This window comes from Apium graveolens, chromosome 9 (genome assembly GCF_009905375.1).
Source record: "Apium graveolens cultivar Ventura chromosome 9, ASM990537v1, whole genome shotgun sequence".
Taxonomy (NCBI): Eukaryota; Viridiplantae; Streptophyta; class Magnoliopsida; order Apiales; family Apiaceae; genus Apium; species Apium graveolens.
The window spans coordinates 13,421,787-13,447,496 of NC_133655.1; the positions used below are offsets into that span (position 1 = coordinate 13,421,787).

Genomic DNA, 25,710 nt, shown 5'->3' on the forward strand with positions numbered 1-25,710 from the left:
ACAATTTTATAATCGGCTGTTATATCTATCTTGAAGTGTGTACGCCAAGGTCCAACTTAACATCATTGTTCACAATGGATTTACAAATTTGTGCTCGCACAAGCACAAACAAGGGAAATATGTATCTTTTTCGGATCTTGCATGGTCTCGCACGTGCATTTGCATAATTGTTTTGAGCACGAAGGTGCTCTATGTTATGTACTAAACTCTGATTTTCAGTTGTTTCAGCGATCGAAGAATGTTTAGTTCTTCAGTGTAGCTTTAGTTCTCAAGTGCAGCAAGCTCCACTGAAGAACTGGGGGTAGTTGTTATGCCACATTTTGGCATGACCAATATTTTCTAATAATCCCATAATTTATTAATTATTAATTCTATTTAATAATTAATTGCTTAAGGCCCAAATTATCCTCTCTCTGAAACGAGGAAAGAATCAATCTCAATAAATCAATAACGAAAATATCTCTCAACGATATTTTTCAAATCAGGAAGATATCACAACGCTCAGATTAAATCAGATAAAATCGGTAATTATCACATTAACGAAACTTGTCCCTAAAGTCTCTTAGGGATAAGCCATAGACAAATTGAGACACCTCCTAAGTCCAGCCTCTCTTTTTCATAAACCCTAATCTCACAATTACACACAAATCGCTCTAATATTTCAGTAACCCTCCGATTTCGTGTTACGAAATTCCTCCGAACACTGCCTAATAATACCTTGTTGTAATTTTTCCCGGACCAAGTGACAATCAATAGTAATATGTTTCGTCCTTTCATGAAAACAGGATTTGGAGCAATATAAATCGTAGACTGATTATCACAGAATAGAGTGGCAGGAGCAAACTTAGGAAGTTTAAGTTCAGAACACAAAGAAAGAAACCAAGTAACTTCATATGTAACATCTGCCATAGCCTTATATTCGGCCTCAGCAGAGGACCGAAAAACAGTATTTTGTTTTTTACTACGTCAGTTGATTAAAGAAGATCCCAACATAATACCATAGCCTATAACGGAACGTCTAGTATGTTGATAGTAAGCCCAATCCGCATCACAAAATGCAGTCAAGTTGAGAGGACTTTTCGCTGAGAGAAAAATGCCCTGACCACACGTACCTTTCAAATACCGAACAAGCCTGTAAGTGGCTTGAAGATGAATAGGCTTAGGATGAGCTAAAAATTGACTAAAGTGTGTGTATTTTATAAGCAATATCTGGGCGAGATATAGTCGGATTAACGAGACGTCCAACAATACGTCTGTATAAATTAGCATCAGGAATATCATCAACATCTTGAGCAGCCATGAGGGCATGATTTTGCTCTGGGGGAAAGCTGAAGGCTTGCGATTTAAACAACCAGTATCCTTTAACAAATCCATGGTGTATTTTTGCTGATTTAGATATATGCCAGCATCAGATCTTGCAATTTCAATCCCTAAGAAGTATTACAAGGTGCCCGAATCCTTAACCTTGAACTGAGAACTAAGAAACTGTTTGATGACTTGTAACTGAGTAACATCATTGCCTGCTCAAAGCATGTCATCGACATAGATAAGCAAAACAGAAATGAAAGTAGCTCGATGCAGAATGAACATACTATTATCACTATGAGCTTGCTTGCACCCATAATTTAACCAAAGCAACAGACAATTTTAATAACCACTTGAGAGGAGCTTGACGAAGACCATATAGAGACTACTTAAGTTTACAGCAAAGAGTTTCACCAGGGTATCGTTTCAGAACCTCGGAAGGAGTATAATCTGGGGGAAGTGTCATGAAGACATCCTCCATAAAATCACCATGCAAAAACGTATTGGTGATGTCCAACTGGTCAATAGACCAACCCTGACTAACAGTAAGAGCAAGCAAAACTCGAAATGAAGTCATATTTGCCACTGGAGCAAACATCTCAAAAAAATCCAAACCATGAGTTTGAGTAAATCCTTTTACAACTAAACGGGCTTTAAAACATTCAACAGACCCATCTGGTAGATACTTAACCTTATAAAATCTATTTGCAGCCCACAAAATGTTGGTTAGGTGGAATAGGAACAATGTCCCAAGTATCATTAGCGTCTAGGGCTGCTAATTCAACAGCCATAGCATGACACCAGTCCTGATTCTTAATAGCTTGATGAATTGCAAATGGTTCAGGAATCTTAGACACTGAAGCCGTTTATATGGAGGACTAAAGTGATCATAGGTTACAAAATAGAAACATGATAATAAAAAGTAGTAGACTGAGTGACAGAACTAGTCTAACCATTGTAATCCTGAAATTTGGCAGGAAGTGTCTTAGTTCTAGTGGGTCTGACATTGATAATTGGCTGAGAGACAGGTTGAGAAGAGATACTGGAAGAGACATCTGGAGAATGAGGAACAGAATAAGAGTGAGCTTGTTGAAAACTAGTAGACTGAGAAGGAATAGTAACATCAACACATCAAGAACAGAGAAATATAAGGGTTTATCAGACCACTGAGAATGAGGTGGAAATAGAGAAGTATTTGAAGTGAGGCCAGAAAAAAGGAATATATGCTTATAAAACTTGACATCTCAAGAAATAAAAACCTTTCTATTTGCCAAATCTAGAATGGTGTAACATTTCTTTCCATAGGGATAGCCTAAGAAGACCCCTTTAATTGCTCCAGGAGCAAATTTATCATGAGATTGCGGAAGAACAATAACATAACAAAAGGAACCAAAAACCCTTATATGTTCAATGTTAGCTGGTTTATTAAACAAAATCTCATATGGTGATTTGTTACTGAAAACAGGTGTAGGTGTCCTGTTAATCAGGTATGTGGCTGTAAGCAAGCAGTCACCCCAATATTAATGGGAAGATGAGCATGAAAACAAAGTGCTCTAGCAAAATTAAGAAGGTACTGTCTATGTTTTCGTTCAACCTTACCATTTTGTTGTGGTGCACACAACTGGTTTGGTGAATTATACCTAAAGAAGATAAGAGACTAGCAAGTGCATGATTAAAAAATTCTGATCCATTATCCGATCGAAGAATTTTGACAGAAGTATGACAAACAGAGGTACTAGAAGGAAAACATTGTCTTGTTTGCTTAGCAAAATGACAACTATCACAAACTGTAATAGCATCAGTACAAAAAACATTGAACAATTTTAATACAATAGTTGGAACATGCCCAAGTCTGGCATGCCAAATTTCTGCAGTAATGGTATTATAACTAGCTAAGTGTATTACAAGAAGGTGAGTAAACTGATTGATTAACACTAGAAGGCTGAGTAGATGTCTGACAAGAGAGTAGATATAAGCCATCATGTAATCTACCAATCCCTAACTCCTTCTTCCATGAATGGTCCTGGAGAAGGCAATTAGAGGTAGTAAAGGAAACAATATGAGTTGTGTCAGACAGAAGTTTAGGAATAGACAACAGGTTATAAGAGAATGTTGGGACACAGCAAAATATGATGCAGAAGAATATGTTCATTGACCCTATAATTGTCAATGTGAGTAACTGATGCTTGTTGACCATTAGGAAGATACAATACAGAATTAACTATAGGAGTAACAGGAGAGATTGACTGCGATGAATGATGAAATAGACATGGATCCCTGAGTTAACTGAGACAACTCCTTTCGAAGATTAAACACATAGGGCATATTACTCTGTGCATATCGAACGGCAAGATCATCCCAAATCAATTTTGCAGAACTCATGTAGACCACACTGTTACGAATCTCAACAGAAGCATAATTAAACAACCACGAGATAACCATATGATTGCATCAAGTGCATTATTATTACCAGTACTGAACAAGTGCAAACAACAATAGTGAACAAAGTAATTATTTTTCGAAAACGTAAAACATTAGCCGAAAGGAAATAAACAATCGAGCACAAGTATGGAAAATAAATGGTGAACATGATTGGACATTATCACATTGGAACCTGTCCTGTATAATGTCCTTGTATAAAATGGATATCGATTTATATTTCTACTATAATTAAATCACTCATTTTACTATAAATTTAAGGCTACAAATTGAACAATATTTGGGACCGATTCGTTTAAGTGAACTTGACTCGATTCGTTTATGCAAGTGATTAGTAGATATTTATTGTTTGTAATATATAATATTTTATCCAAACCGAATCAAGTTAGTTGAGTTTGAGGCGATTCAGAGTTAAAAAAACCCGAAGTCAGGCCGAACATACAAAAAACTCGGCTCGGCCCATTTACACATCCAAACTTATTTTAATGTTAAACTCGTTTAAAAAAACGAACCGACTAAATTTACTTAAACAAGCCGATCCGAGTTTTGTTTACAAACGTGGCTTGTCGATGTTCATTTGCCGTCAATGTTTATTATCAATTGAAACATACTCTTGCAATTCTTGACTTCAATGCCAGAATTTAAGCAAGGCCGATCAGATAAATTTAAACTATAACATGGGTGCAAATTAGATATCTTTGGTTAATTGTCTGATTCTAAATCCTTCAGTGTAAAGGATTAATATCTGTTTTTTTTTATTTCACCTTTTTTCAGGTTTTTAATTACGTTCTGAAAAGGCAGCCACATAATTACATGGCCCCAAAAAAAATGGAGCATTGACTGACACAGTTATGTTACATTATATTGCTTAATTCAAGAAACAGGGTAGAAAAGAACATGTTTCTTTTAATGCAAAAGCGTTCTCAAATCGATAAAGATTGAAATCAATAAAGCATAAGAACTATAACAACTTACATTTGATGATCATAACTTTCCACATCTAAAACTCGGAAACAGAAAACTACAGCAACTTCTAAACATGAAAACAAAAAAAAAAAAACTCCACTACCCTAGCTAGAGACTCTAGAGAGGATGAGTAGACAATGTGAGTTTAGTTGAGACGCCATGGGACTTCTCTTCCTCTTCTTCCTCCGGAGTGTAGACCGCGAAATTCTTGATTTTCTCGTTTATAACAGCCACTGGTTTTGCAGTAGACTTATCAACATCTTGTTGTCCAGGTAAACCTAACCTTAAAGTCAAATCAACCAACTCACGTTTAGCATGTTTATGTTTGTGGCCATGCTTTCTCTTTTTTACTCTACCATGACCATGACGATGATTACTGTTTTCGCAGTCTCCGTCTGCAGTTATCTTCATGATCTTGATCTTGAGCTTTAAGGGGTTGTTGGTAGATATGATTGATATGTACTGAGAAGAAAGTTGTACCATAACAAGAGATAATTAGCTGGTTGAGACAATATTAATCTAGGTTTAAGCAAACGCTTAAGCTAAACAATATATGGGTGATCACTTGATCATCAAGTTATTATATAGGCATATTTTTCTTTCCTTGCTAGAATAGGAGTTTATATTATTTGTAATAGGATTTTCCTTACCTTTTTTGGATAGGAAACCATATTTTTAACTATTAATTAACTTCCAGTAGGGAGCTTATTGTATAAGTTCGCATTTGTTTTATTTATTAGTAATAAGTAAGGTTAGAGATAATTGCCATTTTTCATTTCTTTTCCGAAATAAATAAATCAGATTTTAATTTTCCTAGTGACAGGTCGACGGCCATAGATTAAAATAAATAAATAAATAAATAAATAAATCCTTGAAATTCCTCTGGTTACAAGTGAATGCAAAGTAATTTTATCACCAAGGGGTGGTGGCGCAGTTGGCTAGCGCGTAGGTCTCATAGCAACGAGTGATCCTGAGGTCGAGAGTTCGAGCCTCTCTCACCCCATATTTTTACCATTTTCCCACTGGTAATCTTTAACAAACTGGCCCCTCAGTTATTATTTTCAGTATTTGTCAAAAGCGCGTGTACTCTTAAGCGGGGGATTAAAAGAAATTTAAAATAAAAGTATTTGAATTAGTGCAAAATCAAATATTTAAGTATCGCTTAAAATTTAAGCGGATTTGAACTACTCTAAGCGAGATTAACGAATTTTGACCATTTAAGCAATTTTTTACCAACTAATTGTGAGGTTAAAAATAATTAGAAAAAAATAAATCTTACTTAAAAAAGGTGCAATTTGATATTTTTAAATATTACTTATATTTTTTAAGTTGATTATGACTTTGTGCATGATTATTTTATTGGTTTATTATTATACATGAATGTTATCTTTAAATTCAGAAAGATATTCATTATTTTTAATATATACATATTTATTTGTTTATAATCCGATTAAGCATCTGTTTTAACGCTTAAGACTTAGAACGTGAACTCAACCTTTGGACTTTTTGTAATACCTCCGCCTTGGGGCTTTTTGTAACACTCGTTACATGGTTATTTTACAAACTAACCACTAATCTGTTCAAATTTAGAAAGTGCTTCTCTTGCAATTCGCAAACGAGCAGAGCTATAGACCCAATATTGAGTACAAATATAGTTCTGAAAATGACGTGACATGGGTAACGTGTCATTTTGAACTATTTTAATTGATAAGATTAATATGAATACATATTTAATTTTTCATGTATAATGACCAATCAGAATATGTCACGTCACATTTTGGAACCATTCGAGATCCAATTTGGGGTAACTAGCATTTCTCCAACCAAATAACCAAAAATGACCTTATAGATGATAATTTTAGTTGTGATAATGATATGAAATTATTTTTTGGACAAAATTGAAGTCAGAAGAAAAGGATGGCGAAGGCTAACGAAAGAACCAGAGGAAGGATCAAAAATATTTTAAATCCATTCCACGATTCCATCTATCTTATTCTTTCCGATCAAACATATTACGGGAGAGGGCTTGGAGGGGGAGAGAGAACGGGAGGACTAAGAAGGCATTAGTTGTCATTTATGTGGGAGTTCAGGTAAATAAGATCACTTCCTAATCATGAACATAGGTATAGACATAATAAGTAAATATATTTCCCAAAAAACTAACAAAAAATGATGATGCAGCCTCCGACGTTATCCATCACCGCAGTGAGGTCGAGGGCTTGAAGTCTCGGTATAGACTTGTGTGTGGAAACAGGTAGAGGCCTTTTTCAAAACCCTGTTTGCCCTCTGAAAAAGCATAAGATCATAACTAGCAAATGTCTCAAGACCATGGAATTTATATGAATGCAAATAGCCATGGTGAATGTTTCAATGTACAACATGTTAAAAATGTCACTATCTCCTCACTTTATAAATGGAAGTATCAAACATATACTAACTATCTCAAAAATTCCCCCGAACTACTTGCAAGACATACAAAGTAACTGAGTACCTTTAATAGCCAACTGATTTTCCAGCAACAAAGCCACCTCTCCGCAATCCCGATGAGAACAATTTTTCTACTTAACAAGGATTAGCACCAATAAATTATCTCCTGCTGTTGACAGCTTCGCCCTTGTTTAGGTTAGACAGTTCTTCAATAAGCTTCCTCTCTTCATCACTTAACCTTTTTGGTATCTCAACTTGAACTTTCACCAGCTGATCACCTCTCTTATTGTTTTTGTTTAAAAATGGCACACCTTTTTTGGCCATCACTAGCGTCGTCCCTGGTTGAGTCCCAGCTGGAATCTTCAAATCTACCGTTCCATCAACTGTAGGAACTTTCGTTGTGGTTCCTAAAATAGCATCAATGTAAGAAACCTTGCAGTTGTAGAGAATATTGGTGTCCTCACGTTTTAGAACCGGATCTGGCATTACGTCAATCATCACAAAAAGATCACCGGGAGGTCCACCTCTTCTTCCGGAATTACCTTCTGACCTGACTCGCAATCGACTGCCACCATCTACCCCTGCAGGAACTTTTAGGCTAATCCTCTTCGACTTCCGTACTCGCCCATCCCCACTGCATGTGGTGCAAGGAGTAGATATCTCTCCGGTCCCATTACAAGAAGAGCATGTCATTACTTGCTGGAAGACTCCCAACGGGGTTCTAGCTGAAGATACTACTTGCCCTTGGCCCCCACATGTGCTACATCTTGATGGAGTGGTTCCCGGTTTGGCACCTGACCCATTGCAAGTGCCACAACTCTCGAGTCGTGTTATTTCTATCTCTTTTTCAACCCCAAATACAGCTTCCTTGAAATTCAAAACCAGATTGTATATCTGGTCCTCACCTTCCGTTGCCCTGTTTCGGGAGGCCCTCCCTCCCATGCCGCCCATACCACCCATGCCATCAAAAAATGACTCAAAAAGATCGAAGGGGTTGCTGAAGTCCTGTCATAAAGGATAACTTAATTTGAACACATAGTACGAAGACTGCTACCCCTAATAACCAAACCTTCCAATTAATGTTAGTGTCAAGGAAAAAAAAACTCACCCCTGTGCCCATGCCAGCACCTTTAAGCCCAGCCTCTCCGTACCTATCATATATGGAACGTTTTTCATCATCCGATAAAACCTGTACAGTATTTCTTAATTAGAAACCCAAGGCTGATAAAGACTGCAATATTTAAACCAGCATATTGAACAAACTTGCACCTCATATGCATTGCTTATCTCCTTAAATTTTGCTTCTGCTCCAGGTTCTCTGCATCAAAAGAGCTAAACTTCAGACCATATGGGGAACACTTGCCTTGTTAAATCATTTACAGAAAAGAATTACATAAAGACTGCTTTGGCAGCCCTCCCGAACGAATTAGTAGCTAAGGAATTTATATTCATCTGAACCCTATGTTACTCACTCAAGTTCAACAACATCAGTTCAGTCATTTCAACCTGTAAAAGCTTGGCTCAACTTTCATCCTCTATTACATCATTCTTATCTTGATTACAATATGTACCTTTTTATTCCACATAGACTGACATGGCATTAGAGTTTACACGTACCACTAGCTATGCTAGACTACATGCACGAATCTCATATGCACAGGGTCTTGTAGCGGAAGCATCTTTTTTGGATGGTTGCTTCAGAAGCATGAGATGCTCCAATAACCACAGATAGCACAAGAAGATAATCGACTGAGATTACAAACAAAACCGAAAAAAGGCTATAAACTTTGAATGATGGTAATGGCTCTAAATTATTGGAGAGGTTAAGTTGATAACTCCGTTTATAGCTTAATGCAACCACAATTGGGCAGGGGTCACCTTCCATCCTACAGCTAATATAGCTTAGTTTTCTTAATGAATATAGCTTGCATGATTGCATGTACTACTCAATGTCAATAGAAAAAAAAGTTAAAAGCCTGCATCCTGGGATAGGCCGAGTAAGTCACTAATCTGCATGAGTACCTCTGTAAATATAGGGGTCCTTTATCAGGATTTAAAAGTACAGATCACTTACTTGTTCACGTCAGGATGGTAATTCCTGGCAAGCTTCCTGTAAGCTGAAAAACAATTTAACACTATATCAGCCAAATGACAGCAAATCACATTGAGTGTGTGTGTGTGTGTGTCTGAACATTTTTTCCAATTCCAGGTACAACATTATAGGTGAAAATTCTGGTTCTCCTCGAGAGTCTTGAGAGATACAGATACATACAATGCAGGATAACGAGAGAGACTTGGGTTGCGAATATATAAAATCATGAATGCGAGGTACCGACTCAGATTTCTTAAATTCATCAAAAGCACTCTTAAGTGCTGATAACAGCAAGCATATCTACACAACTCGGTGAACAACTAAGACTATTATACTAACTGAGCTACTACCCTATCAGTGTGTTCCTGTGTTGAGATTTAGAAAATATAAGATTTAAGGGAATGTATAATCTCAAAAAGTTATGTTTCCGAATTTTTTCAAGGATATAAGAAGAGAATCGAGAACCAAAGAATAGGTCAAGTTCTCTCTGAAATCTTCCTCACAAAAGTTTGATGCTTGGTAAAGAAACCAAACAACTCTACAAAATTAATCACAATTGGATAAATAACTTTATCTCTTCCCTCTTAAAAATATTGATTGATGTGTTGTCTTCTCTTTTTTTTTTCCTTTTTTTAAGTTTTTAATATATTTTTTTCTCCTCTTCAGGAACAAGCCATATGGGCTCAATCCAACAAAAGCACCGGATTTCTATCAAGGAAATATCACCTCATACAAAACATTCTTTTGGGCTACAAATACTCAAATGCAATTACTATATTAGTCTGAAATCTTGCACTGAGTGGATAACTGAATATATAATATTTGTGATGCAGACAATGTGGATGAATCTTCAGAGTTCAGACTATCTCGTCTACTGAAAATACAACTATACAAGTACCAGCAACCCTGCTATTTGCATTTAATGTATACTTCAGCGACAACATTTTGACCTCCTAACCTCTTAATATGTACTTTTTACTCAAGTAGGTAGAAAAATGTATCCATATAGAATTGGTCAGAAGCATACTCACCACTTTTAATTTCTGATTTGTTGGCATTTTTTGACACACCGAGGACAGAATAAAAATCCTGTATTTACAAACATGACAATTTCAATGTCTTGAACCACAAGGTATATGCCAATAACTGGAAAATAATAAAGAAACACATAATAAACTTACACTATTAGCTCTGACAACAAGTCGAGCTCCCCTGTGATGAGAGGAATTATTATACAACCTGGTATTATATAGTGCTGGAAAGGAAGCATGAGAAAACATTGCTGAACTAGAAGAGGCCAGTGTTCGTATCTTTGATGTCAAGCTGCACACGAAACAAAGAATTATTATCAAGCAAGAATACAAAACTTTTGCACAGGACACATAACGTACTTAAAATCCAATCGAAAAATGATTTGAAATATTGTCAAACTATAGATAATGATTTAAGGCATTCCACTACCCATCTAAATTAATTAATTCATTACGAACAATAAAGACAAATCTTTGAAATTCGAACCACAAATGCAATTTTGGTTTTTTACTAACTAATTAGAATATATAAGACACCTATTACATTCTTACAAATTAAATCTACACTTAATAGCTAGCACCGTATTCAAATTCTAATAAATCTCAGTGAAATTTCATATAGGACAAGTCAAATTTCTGTATGAGCTTCTTGCAGGTATTATACCACAATACAATCGGGACTTTCTGTTGGTAGTTGCCCTTTTAGTGTTTATAATTATTTGTCAGGGATTGGAGAATGGAGAGTGCCTAATTAAGTGTTTAATTGCTTTTATCGTCCCTTCTCTGGCGGGAAGGCTGGATTAGCTCCGCTGAGCATAGGCTCGTCAACTTTCAAGATCTGAACTCAGCAAGTTCTGTCTTGAGCAGGAAAATAAACATTGTGGCGTAATGCAAATGTTAACAACTGGGTGGGACGTAAGACACATATATATCCAGTGCAGTTGCATACTATCTGAAACTCTATCTTTTTAAAAACCGGGTATGCATATCGGGCTCAGATCCAAGAGTTTAATGCTTAGTTTTTAAATATTCAGCGTCCTTGGATATGGATCTGAAATTTCACACAGGTGCAAGGACTCGGCATGAAAGCTTAACACAAGTAAAACTTTATATATATTTAGTAAAAAAAATAAGTAAAACTTTATATAAACTGATTTATTATACATTCAAAGACTAGTTTCTACAAAACATATATCATACACTTAATTATATTAACACGTTTATAGCATAATTAATACCATAGAAACAAGTTGTCCATAGACCTTGCTCTCTATGAACAAGTTGTAAGGAGACCTTTTATTTCATTTGAACTGGAACTGATACAAGGTGAAGTGTCCAATTTTAATAGAAAAGGATCTGACATTCTGACTCAGACTCGGATCTCATAAACGTTTGGTGGAAACGCGTATCAGCACAAAATTGGAAAGTCCGAGTATAGAGCTACCTAAAATCCTATTACTTTTCATATACCGTCTATGGTCCAATTTTCATTTTCTATTTATTATGTAGTATTTTATGTACTGATATATATATATAGCTTTTTATAGGAAAATAAGAATTACACTCTACATTTCAATATTAAAGCTCCAAAAATGGAGTTCAAATAGTAAAATGTGGACCTTATTATCAATTTTATTTTTATCTACTCTATCAAACATATAAATCATTCTAATAATTTGTAAACATAGGTTATTTTAACATAGTTCTGCACATTAATGAATATATAACTTGCCAATCTTTTATAGTTTCCAAGAATCGAACTCTTAACTTTTTTATATTGAATGCTAGACCTTTCTTAGTAGATCTCACAACAAAAGACCGACAAAAATATTGTCAATTTTTTTAGTTAACACGGCTCAGACCTTAGATCTTTAATAAATTCTTTGTTGGAGAGATCGAGCACTCCTTAAAAAGATCAACAATTTATCTTCAGTTGTATAGACTATAAATAGATGTTAGAATACTATTTGCCATAATACATCTCCTAACATGACTTTATTCCGGGATAGAAACCTATTTAAATAAGCAAAGAAGCCCAATAAATCCCAGGTCAACTTTTCATTTCTAAACAAGCCATGGCAGATTTAAAGTGTGTTAAAGGGTGCTAAGCAACCATATATATATAATTTATTTCAAAAACATGTGTTTGTATAATATGTTAAATGTTACTTAAAGTTAGTGGGAGGTACTTTTGTGATAACTTATTTTACTTCTGTAATTATATTTGGTGAAAACTAATATCATCATCAACATATAAACTTATAAGCTTTATTTTCATTTCTAATTATTAATAACTTATAAATTACAAGTATAATATTATTCAAACATATAATAACTTGGTCTAAATTTTGACTTCTTTTAGATAACTTAAAGTCACAAGTAACTTTTTTAAGTTTATCCAAATGGGCTCTTAAACTCATATACATCTGAATCATTTATAAATCTATGATTCCAATATTTACTATTTGCAATACAGTACTTGGTGGTGTCATAACCATATTCTATCCACTATGACTCAATTCCAGCAAGAAATAAATAAATATATTCACACGAGTAAGAAAGCATGTTTGAAATAAAAAAGATGAGTTCAACTACATTCTTAACAAGTAGAACCCTATCAAGTTAGTGTTTTACATCTGGTTCATTTTCAATTCCACAACCTTGGTATTAAGATTACCCTGTGAGGACATATAGAATCCCTAACATGTGGTATCTACCATTTGCACGAAAGAAGTTAATAAGGAGGTATGGTATAGCAATAAGAGTAATTTGAAAAAATATGCTGATGTACTAAATCCTTAGGATAGTAGACAAACAATTTTTTTCAAAAATAATTTACTCACTCGTGTGAAGGTACCGATAGCTTGTTCCTTGCAGAAGCTCTCATATTTAACTGAGGTTGCCCTCCCCATCGAGCCACCCATGTACTACCACAAGGAACGAGTGCCATTAATTTGAATCTGTAAAAAGGCATAATGTAAAGTTAAAGGTTAATTTAGCAGCCTTTTGCAAATTGGAGAAGAAACACAGTGGAAGCCTTATACTTAATACTTAATAGTAATCAAAACTTTTGCTTATAGTCTCAAAAGACTCGGATTTCCATCTACTTGATTGAATACAGGCACAGTACGGAATAGAAGATATTTAGTACAATACAAGTTGCGACCTTTAAGGAAAGTTCTACGACGGTTAACTGTCAAAACTAAACACATAGCAACAATACGACTTTTGCAGCAGCAGATATTTAGAAATGAAATATTCTACTTAATAGTTCATTTCAACCACAACTTTAGACTGTAAAACTACCTTGGTAGCTATCCTTACATAAAATTTAAGTGCTCAACAACAAAATTACAAAAAACACAGTAAAATCTAAACCTCCAAAACAACAGAATATCATAGTAACCACAGAGTTTTACAATCTTCCTCTATATTTTCTTATTATCCACTCTCCGCAAATTCATTCCAACTCAAATGACAAATTTCCCTTAATTTACATCATCATACAACCACATACACACATATAACCTCATCAAGATTCGATTTTTATACAAAAACTGAATTTCCCAAGTACCCAAAACGAACATAATCACAAGAAATACAAATTATAACATTGCAAACACATTCTGCAGCTAATCTAAAACATGGGTTTTATCACTCATAATCAAGAAAAGTATTATAAAAATTAAACTATAAACAATTACACGAAAATATAATAAAATTGAATTAAAAAATTTAAACCTGAGAAATGGGATTTGAAGTTAGGATTGAAGTAAGTAAATGTGAGGTTGAATGTGGGTAGTTTAGACAGTGATTGGGGGCTTAAAGAAGAGACACTCCCACAAGTTGGAAATTTCTAGAAAATTATAGATACAAACAGAGTTGTATGTATATGTGAAAATCAATATTTGTGACCCTGATTAAAATTTTTGTACAGGAGTTGTTTGATAAGAGTTCTTGATTCCGTGTGATTGTCCACAATGAAATATCCCTGCACCTGCGTTTTCTTGCTCCGTTGGTTTTGATGATGCGTCTTGATCGTCAGATCTAAGTTTTTTTTATTTTTCATTTGTTTCCGTTTATTTTTATTACGATTTTTGACTTGTATTTTCTGGTTGTTTTATCTTCTCATTGGGAGGTTTGTTTTTTACTTCTTAATTCAGTGATGAAATTTTTTTGTATGAAATCGTAATTCTCGTCGATATCGCAAAGAATAGCTTATTCGGGACATGATGAGGAGGGTGAGAGTAATTCAACGATAATGCGTGAAGTGGGTACTTGTATTTGTGAATAATTCATCTTCAAAAAATCGGTTAACTGTCTATTCATGAAAATAACCGATTACAATTTACTGTTTATTCGATTTGATCATTAGTGTAAATGTCGTATAACTTTTTATTAATGAATTAATATCTTTGTTCTTAAAAAAATTAAACAAGATAATGAATTTTTTTTTGACAAATATATCTTATAATCTTACAAATGAATATATGTTATCATAAATTTGTTAAATATATGATCCTATTGAGCCCTTCCTCTAATACCTTAAGGTTTTAGATGAACTGGTTACTCAACATGGTATCAGAGCTTAGTCTGACGGGAGAACTAAGGTTGGGAATGGTTCGATTCCCGGCCACCCCCAACATTCTCACAATTTAATGTGGACACTAAAGGTAATTGATACCCAAAATGGTGTTAAGGTTTTAGATGAGCTGGTTACTCAACAAAATTCAATTATGGGGTTGTGTAAACGATAAATTTTTAACCAGCACGTGAGATATCCAAAAAAACTATAAATTTTATATTATAAATTGAGATAATTGGAGGGGAAGAGATTATGGTTGAATTATCACTTCTCCTGAAATTCTTAGATCCTTACTTATATTATTATTTCTTATTTATACAGCATGTAAGTTTCATAATTTTTTTAAAAAAATTTATAAAATGATTTAAAAAAGTTGTTTGGGAATTGAAAAACTAATATGATAAATATTAAATAAGTCTCAAATTTTTGTGATAGTTGATGTTAATAAGTAAAAGTTAGCATAGCAAAAATGAAAAAAACAAGGGAAATGTTATTTTCAAATCAATTTTTTTATTTTCAGAGCTCAAAATGCATGAAAAGACGAAAATACCCCTAAATTATTTTTCATTCGTTATTTTATTGTATATGCAGGGACAGATCCGTCGTTTCATGCTTTTTAGTTCTCTCTAAACAAAATATGTTATTTTCCAAAAAGTGAAAGTTATTTTAAGGTTAAGGTGAGTGATGTTTATTTAGCTAGTTTATTATAAAAATTACAACATTGCCTGTTTTCTTGCACATTACACTGCAATTTTTAGTTGAAACATGCTTCAAATCACAAGTAAACACTTTCATACACAAGCAAGCATGGATGCAGTTTTGCTATTTTGGAAATACTGAAGTGCCAAGAATCACAAGAGAGTAGTACCTGGATGGCTAAACCTATACTAAATCTTTGTTTAGCAAGGGGCATCCATAAAAAACTCAACCTAATTATTGATCAAATATTCAGAATGGAAACAAGGATGAGATTCATTGTGATATGGCTGGAGGACTAAAAACCTCCTAACCATTTTTATAAAGTTAAAACATTTCTTGGAGAAGCTGAAGGCTTTGATATTCTGATCTTGTTGAAAGTGAAACATGTCATGTTCATCTAGACTTACCCATGCTTCAATTCAATTCCATCACCATCTTTAGTGTCTGCTAGTATTGTGATCCACATCATCATTCTGTAATCCACATCATCATGGTTCAAGTCCTCAACCACCTCATTTTGTAAAATTCCTCGCTAGGTAGCAGCTTATTTGGTGGCATGGCGGAACTGTTCTTCCTCTTAGGTTCACTGCATGTTCAAGTAGTGATGTCTTCAAATTTCCATTTTTTGCATGACTTAAATTAATGAACGCCTTCCATATAACTTCTATACGAGTTGCTGGCATTGTCACAACTTCTATACGAGTTGCTTGGCATCTGATATCTGCTTTTCACTTTGTTATGGCCGCACCATCAAACACAAATTAAGCTAAGATACGATGAGAAAACAGGTTAAACTTGTTGGTATACGATATATTTTTCTAAATTTGTTATGACCACACTATCAAACACAAACCTAATTGCGAGTTGTGACAACTTCAGCAACAGTACTCTTCCTGGACGCACATTTGAATGTCTTAATTCAAACATGTAAGTAGGATTTATCATCAACATATTAGAGGTTCTAACTAAACTTGCAATTACAAACTAAGCTAAAATACGATAAAATTCGGAACATCACGCTTAAATTTATTAAATTCATGCATTAAAAATCTGCAGAACTATCGAAATGTGTGACCTAGAGGTAATGTACTTAGGAGCAGGCAATGTTCTAGCAGGTATATTAGGAGACAAGCCAAAAAAAGGCTTAACCACTCCATCTATTCCAACTCTACTTGCAGTAAACTAAGCACTAACAAAAGAAGCAATCGTAAATCCATCCGCAATCCGATGCAAAATTCTCAAACAAACTGCAACACCTCAAGACCTAGAACTACTAACTTGTACAATCACAAAAGGAGTTGAAGCATGATCAACTTTATTAATTATTAATATGCCATGGAACAAAATTATTCAACAAAGCCACCTCAAATTTTCGACAATAGAAGTTGATCTAAGTTCGAGATTTGATACATTAGCTTCTACAAATACAATCCCTTGGTCATTGCAATCTACATGTAAGTTACTTCTAGTAGGGCAGCACATGGGCTGGGTTGAGTCTGTTTCGACGATTTAGCGACCCAACCTATTTAGTTCGGGTTTGAAAATTTTCAACCCATTAATATCAGGAAAAAAAATTATAACTCAACGCTATTATATGTGTGAATTGTGATGGGTTGGGTCGGGTTGGGTTGAATAAGAAAAATAGTAGACAATAAAAAATGCTACATACAAGAAATAAATGGGTAGGGTTGGATTTAATAGGTTAAATAGGTTGAATAAGAAAAATAGTAGACAATAAAAAAATGCTACATACAAGAAATAATTATCGTTCAAATTATTACAGGTATATTAAAACAAGTATAAAGATATTTTATACCACAAGTGTAAAGTTAAAGATTAACATAACTCTCGAAAAAACAAGTGGAAAGTTAAAGATACAGTCTTTGAAAAGACATCTTCGATTAATTATTTATTTTGGTATTTGCATAATTTAACATAAAATATAAAACACGTATATCCTCTTCAAATATGCATGAATTTAATTGACATAGTCAAAAGTGAAAAGCCATATCTAGCAAAAATCTTTCAAAAATGTTTTTCATAATGTATTTATATTTTTAAAGGAATACTTTAAAATCCCAATTTGCTGAAAATCAAAATATATACTATTAAGGAATATACTCCAAAGCAATGAGATCGTAAAAGAATTATCGGAATGTGATCTTTCTTAGGCTCTCGTGCAATATTAATAAGGAAATATTTGAAAAAGGAATATCAGAACTTGGATATTCTTTAGAAGGCTTGTGCTAAATTTATTTCAAAAATAGATATTTTTAAAAGGGATAAATATATATCTTTCACTCCATAAACATCTATAAATTCAAAGATATATTTTTTACACTCTTATAAGTTAATATTTGATAAAGAAATATTAATATCTCATTTTATCCCCCTCCTCATATTTTTCAAAGTAATCTTCTCTCGTATCTCAAAAATATTATTTATCGGAGAAAATCCTTTTAAATACTTAAAAATATTTCCCACACTCTCAAAGTATTTTATATTTAAGGAAATATATTCTAAGTATTTATTATAGCCCAAAATGAGCCAATAAAGTCTATCCGCTTTCATAAAAGATCGTTCATATTTTATTTGGAATTAAACCCTGATTTAATCATTTTAAATCCAAATAAAATACTTCCACTTGCTAGAAAATCTTGAAACTTAAGATTTGTCACTTAAATGATATTTTCTATGCATGGTTAAAGTTTCATAATTTTTGAGAAATTTTTTTCGGGTGTGATTTTTCGGGGTGTTGGCCAAGACTTTGACCGAGCGTTTGACCAAGCTACCTTTGACCAAAATTGACCAAAACTTGCAGATCATCATTTTATGATATTTATGTAATTATCATATTTTTGGTTGTATTTATTGAAGGGTTTTCAAAGTCTTTATATTTAATGGTGCTAATTACTTAATTAATTAAGTAATTAATGATTAATTGAAAAAGCTAAAAATCATTATTATATAATTAATAGTTGTTGGAATTTTTCTTGTTTGTCCTATATGCAAGTTGCAAACAAACACATCTTATCCTCCATTCATCAATCCACACCACTCTCTTCATCTACTATTCATTTTAACTCAATCCCAACCACTCCCTTCACCTAACTCTTTCTATAAATAAACACCCATCCCCCATCATTTTTCATAAAAGCTAAGATCTAATTAATTGATGTGCATTTTCAAGAAGTATTCTCTCTACACACTCTCTAAAATCTAAACCCAAATACTTCATCTCAAAAACCTTCTCTCTTACAAATATATATCATATATTCAAGATTTTTGATCTTCAAGCTTAGTTCGACCAACCAAGATCCATCGTCCCAAGCAAAGCTCATCATACCACTTTATTGCCTCCTCAAGGGTTGCCCAAGTTCAACCAACAAACCAAAATCCGGCCGAACCTCCGGCGAATTTTTTCGGCGAACTTTTCTGTTCATCTCTTAAAAGTGGTAAACCTCTTAGATTTTGTCCGAGTCTTAACCGACCACTCTTAATATTCATATAAGAAGTTTAGTACCACCTTCTCTTCATCTCTACAAACACTTATATATAATAACTTGAAGAAAAATAAATCTGTATAAGGATTGTTTTAATCGAACAAAGATTCGACAAATTATACACTTCTAGCACGAAGTGATAATTTCATACAAAGCTTGGTTTATATTCCTTACTAGCACCTTAGTGTTTCGTGGGAATTAAATTACAAAACTAGAATTTTATTATTTAAACTTAAACGCACTTATTTTGGCCATATATTGATATATTTGATATAATTGTTTAACAAGACTTAAGCGATTTCCCTAACTAACACCTTTAGTATTTCGTGGGAAAAACTTAAGGCTTATATTATATATATCTATATATACATATTTATTATATTTAGTTAAAAGATTAAAGTGAATTCCCTTACCAGCACCTCTAGTATTTCGTGAGAAGATCTTAAAGCGTTTAAGTAAATATAAGTATATATATAATCGTATAAAAATTAAGCGATTTCCCTTACTAGCATCTTCAGTGTTTCGTGGGAAAAACTTAAAGTTTATATTGTATTATATATATACACATATAAATTGTGCTAATATAATTTAAACTCTTCTCTTATATTTTGTGATATATTGTGTTTAAATTACGCACCTTTTATTATCTCGGCCAAATATTTTATAAGTGCAAATAGTTAAAGAATAAGTGTAACGTTCTCGATTTATAAAAGTCTACACACGATTATATTAAACGAGAAATTATTTTATCAAAGATCCGAAATCTATAACGCTTCACTAAGGACTTGATATATTTATTACGTCAGAAATAAGATATATTATTCAAAACGAGGTAATCCCAAGTATACACTAATATTCTTTTAAGAATATTTGTACGTTATCCGGTCTAGTTAAGTATATTACTAGTACAAACTCTTTTTATCTATAACGGATATTGTTTCGTAGATATTGTCTTCTTCGTTTTGCAGTGAGGTGAAATATAGTGAGGTGATTCTCGTTCTAAGACCCAAGTCCTAGATGTACTAACGGGGAGTTAGTAGTCTTCGCACCGTGAGGAATAGGAAAGACCTAAGACCAACTACTGAAATCCATGACCGGAAAAGATTAGAAGGACAAAGACTACACCAAGGGTTCTACATCAACTTTGAAGAAATAACAAGGTGTTATTGTCTAAGCTAGGTTGTGTAGGTTTGCACATTTATTTTGAGGTGGTAACCCGGAGTTACGCTCCAAGACAAATATTTGTGGGGTTGTAAAGGTTTCTCCGCCTACGCAAGGAGCAAAGTTATTTTAAGGAAAAACTCGGATCCTGGAGAGGAGCTCGAGGGCTTGACGTAGGGGTGAGCGAATCTATTAGAGGTTGCGTCATCGCGAACCAGGATAAATCTCTCGTGTGGTATTTTCTTCCTTGTCTTTTATTTCCGCATATATAATCTGCATCGGTAAAATATTTAAAACTGGAAAAATATTTTTAAAATGCCATAATAATTTTTAAATTGGTAATTAAGCTATTCAACCCCCTTCTAGCTTAAAATAGACCTTTTACGAGACCTAACAGTCTTGATTTAGGAAACATAAATTCTTAATTTCACAACCTATCAAAATTTACTTTTCCTCTCCATAAATATATCATAAACATAAATACTATAACCAATCAAATTGGTTAACATAATAGTTTGTGAAAGCACCTTGTTGTGGTGCAGCTCATAGTCTACTTCATATTACCCGAGTTCAATTCAATTTAAAAAGTTTAGTCCAAAATTATGATCAAATTCAAAATATATTATTGTTTTTTTTTACACCAAAATATATTATTGTTATTGCTTCATTTGTCTACTGTCTAGTGCATAGTCTGTTATGAATAAAAGCAAATGTATCAACTGTGTCTGAAATGAAAATGGACTGGGAGTCAATAATGAAAATGGGCTGGGAGTCAATAATGTATAATGAAAATGAGTTGGGCCATAACAATTAGACCGGGTTGGGTTGGGTTAAGGTTTTAAAAAGTTAAAATCTAAACCAAACCAATATAATCGGCCCAACGAAAATTTAACTCAACTAACCCACGAGTTTAGATGGTTCGGTTTGGTCGACCCAATTAAGGGTTGGGTTGGGTTGGTTTGAACGGGTTTGATGACCCATGAGCAACCCTAACCTCTAGTGTTTCTTCATGCTAGTTGATAAAAAATGGTTAAGGTATCAGATAAAGAATTTTGCAAGTGATGGATGTTCAAAAAATGGTGATGATAAAAAATAATGTAGACATTATGGTTGAGCAGAAAGTCGAAAAAATCCGAATCTGAAACTGAAACCGCTAAAAACCGTTAGAATCCGAACCGCAAAAATTCGATCCAAAACCGAAATCGCAAAATTAAAAACCGAACAAAAAATCTCCGATCTAAACCGATAATTAAAAATAAATAAATAAATAAAATATATTTAATATATATTAAAAATTAATAAATATATAAATTTTTTTAACAGAAGTTAAAAGTAAGTATTACTTTTAAAAATATAATTTTATAGGAACCATAGGTTGTTCCCAGGTTGGTATTTGTTCCGGTCTTCACTTTTTTTTTATTTGTGTTTCTGCTCATTTTAACTAATCAGACACGCAAGGCATACTTGAATTCCGGTTTGTTTTGTTTGAATATTCAATCACGGATTTAAACCGGTGGTTCACTTTCCTCACTAGACTGTACATCTATTAAAGAGTATAAAGCCTGAAGCATTTTACAAGGTTCAAAGACCAAAATATCCCTCCTACTTTTTAGAAACTACCAAAAAAATTTAACTATTGTACCTAACTAATACTTTCCCTTCATTCTAATACATGTATTATACAGAAAATAATACAGCTGCTAAGCCTGGAGAGTTTGGTTGCCTCTATTTGCAAAGCTTCTTCAACACAACTCATGTCTAATCAACAGTAAGTTCAAATACAAATTTCAAAATTTGTACTCATTTATAATATTATATACAATCAAATGACAGTAATACTGGATTGCCGCTGTTAATTTGAATTTGAATAACAATTTGTTGAATTTGAATAACAAATTTGTTTTGTCTTTGTATGATGACATAAACACGTAAACTCCTCTTTTTGCTTGATCATAGTACTGTCAATTTCTTTGCTTTATCATAGTATTGTGAAATTTTGTTGTTTGTTCGTGAAACTCCCCTGTTCTCTTCGTCATAGTACTTTAATTACTTTGCTTGATGATAGTAGTATGAAATTTTGATATAGGTTAATGATAGTTGTCCACTGAGTTGTGTTATTCTTTTCTTTCGTTTGGCATAGTTGTACAGTATTGATTCGGTGTGTGCTTTTTGTTATGTTATATGATGATCGGATTAACATTTTGTACTAACTGATAATCATTATTTTTCCCCTTTGAAGGTTTATAAGTTACCTACCTAAACTCGACAAACGTAATTAAACAGCAGAAGAACCCTACGACCATTGGAACCAATCCTCGATTGTCTAATGATTGTAAGTGAAGTTAGTGACACACCATGTTTCCGCTTAGATAATATTGTTGTGTTTATTAATGTTGTTCATCAAACTGTTATCCCATATTACAGTGCAGTTGCAAGGTCATACTATGGATGTAGATGTTGTTAAAAATTGTCATCAAATGGAAATTTATGATAAGGCATCATTGCCATATGATAATTGTGAGTGATGTTTTTTTAAAAACAGGGAACAACTAATCATAATGCTTATTTTCAGCATATGATATCACGTCAATCATGGTTACCGTGTTTACAGTTTTGGTTATGGCTTTTCTAGGGAGTTTTGGTTATGGAATGATAAAGCAGAGAGCTGAAGTAAAAACAGAACCTATTCTGTCTAGAATTTGTGAGTGTCTTTGTAATAGTATACTATTTTTGGACTAACCACATTGGAACCAATCTCATGTCTAAACAACTAATCGTAATGTCTGCAAATTACTACTTTAGGGAATTATTAGCATGTGATGAAAGCAAATTTTGATCCTGTAAAAAACAAATCAAATTCACATTTTCCAAATAAAGGTAATGTTAATAAACATACCCTCTGAATATTATACAGTTTCCAAATTAATTTTTAAGTTAATAATTTAATAATTTGTATTGTACATTTTATAATGCCATTTCAAGATTCATCTTGGGCACGGAAGTTTAGCATTGCTGCAGATTTAAACAAAAAATGAAAGACAAGCAATGGTATGTCATATCCTCTCTTTAACTCATAAAAATGCACACTCCGCAACTAACAAACCTAAAGGTATGAATATGATCCAGTGGTCATACTGTTGTTCTGCACATATACATTAATAATTTGCTTAAGTTAAAGACTAAAGTTATGTGTACCATTGTAGGTGAAATGAAGTCACAAAAGAGAAATAGTCCTCTCTTTCCGTTATCTGCAAATACAACAGTTCAGTCTGAAATGAATAAAAGTATAACTTTGTTCCATTATAATGAACTCTAATATACGTTTTTCCTGTATGACTGATTAGATCAGCTGCAGAGAATCAAAATTCAGGAATTTCTCCTAAAACACCCATGCCTGGCTGCTATGGAAATAGGGGCCCGTTGTCTCCTTTATCTCTGAATACTCTCCCTTCAAAAAACAGTGCCTACTCTCCTCAAACACACTTCTCTCCAAATGTACCAAAATTAAAGGAAAATCAGATAAGCAGTAGTAAGCACACGCGGAAGACAAGCAATGGTATGTCACATCCTCTATTTAACTCATAAAAATGCACACTCCGCAACTAACAAACCTAAAGGTATGAATATGTTCCAGTGGTCATACTGTTGTTCTGCACATATACATTAATAATTTGCTTAAGTTAAAGACTAAAGTTATGTGTACCATTGTAGGTGAAATGAAGTCACAAAAGAGAAATAGTCCTCTCTTTCCGCTATCTGCAAATACAACAGTTCAGTCTGAAATTAATAAAGGTATAACTTTGTTCCATTATAATGAACTCTAATATACGTTTGTCCTGTATGACTGATTAGATCAGCTACAGAGAATCAAAATTCAGGAATTTCTCCAAAAACACCCATGCCTGGTTGCTATGGAAATTGGGCCATAACTATTGCACGTTTACTTTACGCACTTTTCATATGATGTATAAATAGTATGTGTAGAGTAGAAAATGCATGTTTTAATTAGATTAATGATGCATGTATGTATTAGATACATCACCCATGCCATGCCTTTAAACAAGATAAAATCTGTAACGACTCAAGATTTAAAATTAACAAATGATCATGAGATTCTCGTGTTTATAAAATACGGAATAAAATACGAATTTTCTTTATTTCTGATATGGGGTGATTTTGTCAACAACGGGTTCATAGAACTTGTAAGGCTGTGGGTTTTAAGCGAGACCGATGTGACTCCTCCACTACCTGGAAATCAAACCATTGACGAGTATTGATTTGAAGTATTTTATTCAAGGAAAAATTGGGAATCTCTTTATGATGGGATCACGATCGTTCTAAATTAAAAATCTCTAAGTAAAAATATTAAGTTTTAATCAGATGCTTTCCAATGAATGAACACTCATTAAATCCTAGATCGATAAGGGGAAGGGCTGTCAGTGGCAGGGGACTCCTATCTATCGTGGAGAAATGCGACGAATATAAACGGTTATATTCGGACGTTGTATCATTGGGTCTAACTTAACTGAGTCATCATAATAAGGTGAATATAAACGGTTATATTCAACTATTATGAACTTAGAAGCATAGAGTTTGGTTAAAAATCTATTAGATAGATAAGATCAATTGTTGTTCACCAAATTATCCAAGAATTATATATGATATAATTGACAACTGTTGTCTACCTAAATAATCATGTTTTAAGGATACCAGTGGTTGACTTAGAACATGACAAAATATGGATCTTGGCTCACTAGAAAGATTTATGGGATATACTTTACGAATTAATAGTTAGGGCTATTAATTTGATAAAAAAATAGTGGGAGATATATTATGAATATATCATAATCATATGAACATAAAATTTTAACTCAGACAATCTAATGTTTATTTTGCGCTTTTATTATTGTAGATACTGAGTAATGGCAAACAACACAAACACACTATCCGTACGTTCAGTCCTTGAGAAGGACAAGCTGACAGGAGGAAACAACTTCCTAGACTGGCAGAGGAATTTGAGGATTTTCCTCAGGCAGGAGCGCAAGCTTCATGTCATTGATATTCCTCCTCCAGGCCCCCTTCCTGAGGGTGCTACTGCTGATGAACGAGCAGCACGCACAAGGGATGATAATGATGCAAATGATGTTGCATGTCTTATGTTGGCAACTATGAGTGCTGAGCTTCAAAGACAGCATGTGCATATGGATGCATATACTATCAATGAGCACTTACAAAGCATGTTTGCAAGACAAACTCGTCAAGAAAGGTTCAACACGAGTAAGTCACTTTTTAATTGCAAACAAGGGGCGAGTGAACCAGTTGGCCCACATGTTCTGAAGATGATTGGTTACATTGAGTATCTTGAAACTTTGGGTTTCCCGATTGGTCCGGAAACTGGTATTGACCTAATCATGAATTCTTTGAACAACAAATTCACTCATTTTGTTGTGAACTACAATATGAATGAATTTGACAAAACACCTACTGAATTGTTGCATATGT

At 33.6% G+C, this 25,710-nt stretch overlaps 2 protein-coding genes, 1 long non-coding RNA gene and 1 other non-coding gene across 5 annotated transcripts; 2 read left to right on the forward strand and 2 right to left on the reverse strand.

Moving 5' to 3' along the window:
* Window positions 1-1,180: 1,180 nt before the first annotated feature.
* Window positions 1,181-1,882, reverse strand: LOC141685035 (uncharacterized). Its single transcript, XM_074490159.1, has 3 exons — window positions 1,705-1,882; window positions 1,445-1,520; window positions 1,181-1,328 (listed from the first exon to the last, which is right to left on the reverse strand). Exons 1-3 carry the CDS (start codon window positions 1,880-1,882, stop codon window positions 1,181-1,183), a joined length of 402 nt encoding a protein of 133 aa, XP_074346260.1.
* A 3,747-nt stretch (window positions 1,883-5,629) lies between these two features.
* On the forward strand, window positions 5,630-5,713 carry TRNAM-CAU (transfer RNA methionine (anticodon CAU)). Its single transcript is given in 2 exon segments — window positions 5,630-5,667; window positions 5,678-5,713. It is a non-coding gene; the product is annotated as a tRNA-Met (tRNA).
* A 780-nt stretch (window positions 5,714-6,493) lies between these two features.
* LOC141683585 (uncharacterized) lies at window positions 6,494-10,030 on the forward strand. 2 transcript variants are annotated; one of them, XR_012560358.1, is made up of 4 exons: window positions 6,494-6,800; window positions 6,892-6,964; window positions 9,347-9,465; window positions 9,896-10,030. It is a non-coding gene; the product is annotated as an uncharacterized LOC141683585 (long non-coding RNA). The 2 variants fall into 2 exon arrangements; XR_012560359.1 differs by lacking the exon at window positions 9,347-9,465 and having other exon boundaries at window positions 9,896-10,017.
* Window positions 7,027-14,191, reverse strand: LOC141683584 (chaperone protein dnaJ A6, chloroplastic-like). The gene is made up of 8 exons (XM_074488327.1): window positions 14,002-14,191; window positions 13,104-13,220; window positions 10,411-10,552; window positions 10,261-10,318; window positions 9,212-9,254; window positions 8,407-8,455; window positions 8,246-8,326; window positions 7,027-8,142 (listed from the first exon to the last, which is right to left on the reverse strand). Exons 2-8 carry the CDS (start codon window positions 13,208-13,210, stop codon window positions 7,297-7,299), a joined length of 1,326 nt encoding a protein of 441 aa, XP_074344428.1. The 5' UTR covers window positions 13,211-13,220; window positions 14,002-14,191; the 3' UTR covers window positions 7,027-7,296.
* Window positions 14,192-25,710: the final 11,519 nt, after the last annotated feature.

Coding starts and splice junctions, on each gene's coding strand:
- LOC141685035 (XM_074490159.1), bottom strand. CDS start 1,882: ATGACTTCATTTCGAGTTTTGCTTGCTCTTACTGTTAGTCAGGGTTGG. Junction 1,521..1,704: donor CCCTGGTGAAACTCTTTGCT/GTAAACTTAAGT, acceptor TGCTTTGAGCAG/GCAATGATGTTACTCAGTTA. Junction 1,329..1,444: donor GTTAAGGATTCGGGCACCTT/GTAATACTTCTT, acceptor GCAAGCCTTCAG/CTTTCCCCCAGAGCAAAATC.
- LOC141683584 (XM_074488327.1), bottom strand. CDS start 13,210: ATGGCACTCGTTCCTTGTGGTAGTACATGGGTGGCTCGATGGGGAGGG. Junction 9,255..10,260: donor CAAATCAGAAATTAAAAGTG/GTGAGTATGCTT, acceptor ATTGTTTTTCAG/CTTACAGGAAGCTTGCCAGG. Junction 8,327..8,406: donor AGATAAGCAATGCATATGAG/GTGCAAGTTTGT, acceptor AATACTGTACAG/GTTTTATCGGATGATGAAAA.